General features: G+C 45.5%; 1 protein-coding gene across 1 annotated transcript; it reads left to right on the top strand.

The window, feature by feature from the left end:
* Positions 1 to 3,729: 3,729 nt before the first annotated feature.
* Positions 3,730 to 6,042, top strand: gmnc (geminin coiled-coil domain containing). The gene is made up of 4 exons (XM_061072642.1): positions 3,730 to 3,817; positions 4,370 to 4,455; positions 4,608 to 4,724; positions 5,065 to 6,042. The coding sequence occupies exons 1-4, from the start codon at positions 3,730 to 3,732 to the stop codon at positions 6,040 to 6,042; spliced, it is 1,269 nt and encodes a 422-aa protein (XP_060928625.1).
* Positions 6,043 to 6,827: the final 785 nt, after the last annotated feature.

Below are 6,827 nucleotides of genomic sequence, written 5' to 3'. Positions count from 1 at the left end.
GTGATGAGTTTTTTGCTGTTGTGTAGTGGTTTCTCGTCTTTGTGGGTCTGTGGTTGGTGTGTTAGGGTTGTTGGGGTTTACATGTGGTTTATGTTCAGGTATATTACCAATTTCAATACCATTGTGTGTGTGTGTGAGTGTGTGAGTGTGTGTGTGTGTCTGTCTGTGTGTGTGTGTGTGTCTGTGTGTGTGTGTGTGTGTGTCTGTGGACGTCCAGTGGAGAGCAGGCAGTCAAGGCAGCCGCTGCTGTTGTCCAACAAATCCTGTCGTCCGTCCCCCTGTCATTAGGATCCCAGCAGGGTGGAGCTGTGTGTGTGTGTCTGTGTGTGTGTGTCTGTGTGTGTGTGTGTGTGTGTGTGTGTGTGTGTTTGGGGGGGGGGGTAACATCTGCCTCCTGAACCAGAGTGGAGTTAAACGACAGGTACGTGTGTAAGATGAACCTTACACACGTGATAAACACAATCACAAATTTAGGGATTCGAATAGATACGATTTAAATTAAATAAAACAACAACAACAACAAACAAACAAAATCAACTAAAATGTCATTGTGTTCTGCGGCAGCTCAGTTTGCTCAAAGGCTCCTCGGCAGAGACAGGTCTCACTGATTGAAAGCAGCTGGTTCCTGAACCCGAGGCCACAGACGCTCAGTAATCCTACGGCAACCCGGAGGCTCAGTTTAATGAGCAGAGGGCTCAGAGCTCAGCATGTCACCAAGACACAAGACGACCTGCTGACCCACACACACACACACACACACACACACACACACACACTTCCTCTCTGAATAGTTGTGCGTCACCTCAACATCAGACCAATGAGTGCACACTCAGCTGGGCAGCGTTTGTGTGTCTCTTGTGTGTTTTGTGGTGACACATCATCCACGAGGATTCAAACCAGCAACCTCCTCTTCTGCAGACTCCATATGCCCCCCCCGCTCCCCCCCCCCCGGGCTCTGCTGCTATGCGCCGCTGAGCGGGCGGGGGGGCAGGGGGGGGGGGGTGATCGACGCCCCTTCACGACCACTTAACCAGACACAAAGGCTGATGGGGAAAGTCAAATGTCATGGTCATCAGGTTCCCAGTGGGGGGGGGGGGGGACGAGTGGGGGGTCAACAGATTTCTGTCTCAGCCGGAGGAAACGTCTGACCTCTGACCTATAACAGCTGACCTCTGACCTTAATCTGACTTAGACTGAAATAATAATCAGATGAGTTTGATTCAAATAAACAAGAACTAAACAGTCTCCTCTCTCATCCTTGTGTGTGTCTGTGTGTCTGTGTGTGTGTGTGTGTGTGTGTGTGTCTGTGTGTGTGTGTGTGTGTGTCTGTGTGTGTGTGTGTGTGTGTGTGTGTGTGTGTGTGTGTGTGTGTGTGTGTGTGTGTTTGTTTCAGCATCTTTAAAAACACATACACATGTTATTTCTCCTCAGGTGTCGCCCCCTGGTGGCTGGCTGCAGTACAGGTCAAACCCTCCTCCTCCATGTTAGCAGATGGGACTAAACTTTAAAAACAAGAAGCAGAAGTTAAATACATGTTTGTAAAAGATGTTTCTGCAGACGCCTTGATTTCCTCTTCCTCTTCCTCTTCCTCTTCCTCTTCCTCTTCCTCTTCCTCTTCCTCTTCCTCTTCCTCTTCTTCTTCCTCTTCCTCTTCTCCTCCTCCTTCTTCTTCTTCTTCTTCGTTTTTTCCCAATTTTCCCAACAATAAAATTAATTCTATGAATATTAAAAGTTATTATTCTCAAAACATAGAAAAAATTATTTTACCTCTAATCTTAATTAGGTTTATTGCTCAAATGATTCATGAACATTCTGAATTCATTCATACGCAATGAGGAAATACATTTTTATCATATCAACATATTGTCAAACGGCTTCAAGAATATTGTACATTTATTATATAGTCTTTTTCTGGATTTGGCTGATACAACACACAAAAAATCTATTTATTATTAGATAAATAAAATGGCATCATTTAAGAGAGATAAATTACAGAATAAAAGAAAACCAAGTCATAAATAAATAGAAGCTGCAGTTTGTATTTGATTCATGATGTTTTATTTGAGAATAAATATTTTTCTATAGATTTTATATTTATTATATAATGTGAACTGAATAAAACAAAAGGAAGTGAACTCTTCTTCACCTGAGCGACTCAACTCACTGCGTCATCATCTGAGAGCAGACAGCTGATTGGACAGAGGGACACACACACACACACGCACACAAACGCACACGCACACGCTCACACACACACACACACACGCACACAAACGCACACGCACACGCTCACACACACACACACACACACACACACACACACACACCTGTCTGCGCTGCCGGAGCTTTTCCTTCACTTCTCTGAGTCAAACACTCGGATCCTTCAGGACCGTTTCTTCTCCTCCTCACTGCTTCTTCTTCTCCTCCTCCTCACTTCTTCTTCTTCTTCTTCAGGACCTGAACTGTTCTGCTTCCTTCATTTTGCATGAAGAGAAACCTGCTTCCACTCTTTAGCTTTTTCCTGTTGCAGCTTTTGGAATCTCCGCAGCTTTACGCACAGACTGAGACAGGATCCTCAGTGATTCACGTGTTTCTTCGCTTCCTGTTTGTTCATCAGATCAAACAAAAACATGTAGGAAAGAACAGCACGTGACGGTAAGAAATTTATTAATTTATTAAAAAGCTGTAATTATTTCAGTGCAGATTTTTTGAGCATCCTGATACATTTACTTTTTCTTATATATCTAATTTATGATATCAAATATAAAATATAAGATATAAGATCACCTATGTTTAGATGAGATCAGATTAATTAAGATTAAACAAGGGGGTAATGTGTTACAGCAGCAAAGAGAAGAATCATAAAAGTAAAAGTCATAGATAAGTAGATAAAAATACAAGAAAAACTAGTGTGAGGGTAAATATATCAAATATAATATCGCTGAAGAATCTTATTTTTATTTGTTGTTTGAATTATTCAAACGTTTGAGTGATTTCACTTGAATCCAGTGTGAGGCTTCGGTCTTGATCTTGATGTCCAATAGTAGAAGGACACCCGGTGTGAGTCCAACTCTTCAGAACTGGTCCTCGTGTCCGAGCCAATCAGGAGCCGGTTAGAGCCGCGTCACAAAGACCTGACGTCCCTGAAGGAGGCGGAGCCTCTTCATACTTTTGTCCACGTGGTTTAATTTCTCTGAATAATGTTAGAAAGAGAAAAGTCTGAATCTGTGAGTGAAGTGTTGATCATCACCATATCAACAACCACACACACACACACACACACACTGCCTGCATACACACACACACACACACTGCCTTCATACACACACACACACACACACTGCCTTCATACACACACACACTCCCTTCATACACACACACACTGCCTTCATACACACACACACTCCCTTCATACACACACACACACACACACTGCCTGCATACACACACACACACACACACACACACTGCCTGCATACACACACACACACACTGCCTTCATACACACACACACTGCCTTCATACACACACACACACACACACACACACACACACACAGTCTCTTATTCACACACCGACTCTCTCTGTAGGGACCCTCCTCCTCCTCCTCCTCCTCCTCCTCCTCCTCCTCCTCCTCCTCCTCCTCCTCCTCCTCCTCCTCCTCCTCCTCCTCCTCCTCCTCTTCATCATCATCGCTCCAGGACTCGGCCCGACATTGTTGACGTTTCCATGGAAACCCTGGCCCCAGTTTGGGCCCATGACCCCTGTGACCTGAGCGACCTCAGAGAGAAGCAGCAGGCACCAGCGACCGAGTGGGGTGAGTCCAGTCATCACAACACACAGAGTTACAAGTTACAGTTACAAGTTACAAGTTACAAGATTTGTTTTAAGTTACATTTATAGTTATAAGATACTGTTATAAGTTCCAGTTGTAAGTCCCAGTCACAAGTTACACTTGTAGTTTGAGTTACAAGTTAGTTACAGTTGTAGCATACAGTCATAAGTAACAGTTTATTAAAGATTGCATTTACAGTTAAAAGATATTGTCATAAGTTACAGTTATTGTTACAAGTTGTAAGTTCAAGTTCCAGTTGTAGTTCCAGTTACAAATTAATTTTCATTGATATAACTATTATGCAGCTGTTTAATATTTCAGCTGATTTATACCAGGGTTCATTGACATTCATTTTCATTCAATGGATGATTTTAATTTTTGTTGCTGACGGGGAAAACCTCAGAGTCAGGAGGTGCAGTCCCTCTTATGGCCACTAGAGGCTGCACATGCACACAGCAGACGGATGATGTGTAATCATATGAAAGATATTTTAGAAGCAACGATTTATTCTCTCTCTGTGTGTTTGTGTGTCAGAGTCTCAGTGTGTCTTCAGCTGCTCGCCCCCTGCTGGTCGCACGTGGACGGAGCAGCTGTCGCCGCACATCCAGAGAAACAAACAGGTACAAACACCTGAACATCTACTTCCTGTTTACATCACATGACCGGTGTACGGTCCACCTGCTTTGTGTTAACTTGTGGTTAACCTGTGGTGATATATCATGAGTGTGTGGTTAATGTGTGAGTCCCTGTGTGTGTCCCTGTGTGTGTCCAGCTGCGGGACGTCCTGCTGCAGCGGGACGAGGAGCTGCTCCGCCTGCAGGACGAGAACAACCAGCTCCGAGAGTTCCTCAGCTCCTCATTGGTCAGGAGACTCCAGGAGAAAGCTAAAGTCTGTTCACCTTCATCAAACTTTATTTATGACATCAGTCGATCAATCAATCAATCCAATGTTCAACATGACCGAACATACTTACACATTACAGTCTAATCTATTTGTGTGAAGTCTTGGGTTCTGGAGTTTCCTATTCGATCCTGAATGCACCAACCATCCTGCTTTCTGTTCATAACTCCAGAGGAAGCAGAGACCTGTCGTCCATCTTTATTTACTGTTTTTTAAACTCCAGTTGATTTCCATACTGAGACTGAGACTGAAACACTTTCTGTAATAAAGTCATGAATAGAGACAGTAAGGTGTGTTCACTCTCTCTCTCTCCGTGTTCCCTCAACAGAGTCTAACAGCTGATGGGAGGAGGAAGCTCAAGAGGAACCTGATGTCCGTCAGCGATGGCGTCTCGCTCCACGCCGCTGGTCATCAGCTGGCGTCTCCGCTGGTCAGCAAGAGAGTCTGCAGGAACCTGACTGCCGAGCTCAGCTCCGTCTCCTCAGAGCCAAACCTGGACCTGTGGGTTCTGAGAACACTGGGACTGAAGGACAGAGACACCATCGACACGTCCAGCGAGTCCTTGTCCTCGTCTGGACACGGCCTCAGAAGTTCAGTTTATGAAGTCACGTCTTCCTCGTCCTCTGGAGACACTCTGACCTCTCTGAGTCCTTCAGCTGCGACACACTCCTCCGCCCACAGCTTCTCCAGCTCCGCCCTTCTCCCTGACTACATGTACGATGCTGCCAAAAGCCAGGAAGCAAACTGTGGATATCCTGCCGAGTCATCTCAGAGCTGCACAGCTTCTCCAGGTCAGCGCTCGGACTTCACTGCAGCTGGGACCAGGAGCCACGATGCTCTACCCAACTTCCAGGTCCCACTGATAACAGAGAACTTCACCGGGTCACCAGCCAGAGCAGAGATCTGCTCCATCACGGCCTCCAGCGGAACGCCGTCTCTGGGGGAGGGACCCCCGGCCGACCCTCCAGCGTTCTGGTCTCCACTGGAAGACAGCCCGACACCACCAGAGGGCACCAACCAGTTCGGTCCACCGGTAAAAATAATACATTTTTCTCCTCTTTCATCTTCAAGTCCAGTCCAGAACCGACCCTGTCCTCGAGGCTGCAGCCCAACAAGCCCGTCGGGGGGGTGGCGGCCGGCCGCCGCGCCGCAGACGCCGCGCAGCCGCTCAGATTTGGCGTTCACTATGTCGCTCAGTCCATCCAGCAGCGTCAAGACCCACAGCTTCCCTCAGGGACAAGCCTTCGTCTCCAAGGACACGGACAGAAGGTGGAACTTCACCTGGCTGCCCAGACAAGGACCTTAGGAAGCTGGGTCCGGATCCACCACCAGGACTGAGAAGAACCTCCACGTTCCCTCCGTGGTTCCCTGAGCGAAGGTCCCAGGACACAACTGTCAAGATTTCAGTTTCTTGAACTTGTTGCTGACTTCCTACTTCTGTCCTGGATCTGGAGGTTCTGATTTTACACAACAAATAAAGATCATGAAAAGAGCAACACCTCATTCTGATGATCTGCCTTCTGCTTGTGAAACTCAATGGATCTCATTCAGATTTAAAAATAAGTTGTGGTGCATTTTGTTCACTGTCATTCAGTAAGAAAAGCGTTTGTTAAACTGTGGAACAGGAAGAACCAGCTTGATTTAGGATTTACAGTCACACTGTGGGGATACGGATCAGTTTACGTTTTAGATAAGTTGCTAATTCACAGTCAAAAACAAAGAAGTGGGGTTGCTAAGGGGGGCCGCCTACTGGCAAGAGGCTGTAACAGCAAAGGGAAAAGAGTTGACTAATCAGATTGAAAGAAATAACTTTGTTAGAGTAGGAATATTACTTTTTCATTAAATACTTTTTATAATGTGATGCACAAATGTAGAAAACATAAGAAGTGACCAGGAAGGGTTTGAGGGGATTCAACAGGTCTGAAAAATAAATCTGATTTCTTTAATTTTCCTGAAGTGAAATTTACTGACTGTTTATATCCAGAAAATAAAATGTCGCCGGCTGTTAAAATAAATATGAAGATAATTGATTGTAATGCAGCACTGCTTTTACGATGTTATTATATAAACTGTCTCTCAGCGCCTCTGACT

This window comes from Limanda limanda, chromosome 6 (assembly GCF_963576545.1).
Source record: "Limanda limanda chromosome 6, fLimLim1.1, whole genome shotgun sequence".
Classification (NCBI taxonomy): domain Eukaryota; kingdom Metazoa; phylum Chordata; class Actinopteri; order Pleuronectiformes; family Pleuronectidae; genus Limanda; species Limanda limanda.
This window is presented reverse-complemented; position numbering and strand designations above follow the sequence as displayed.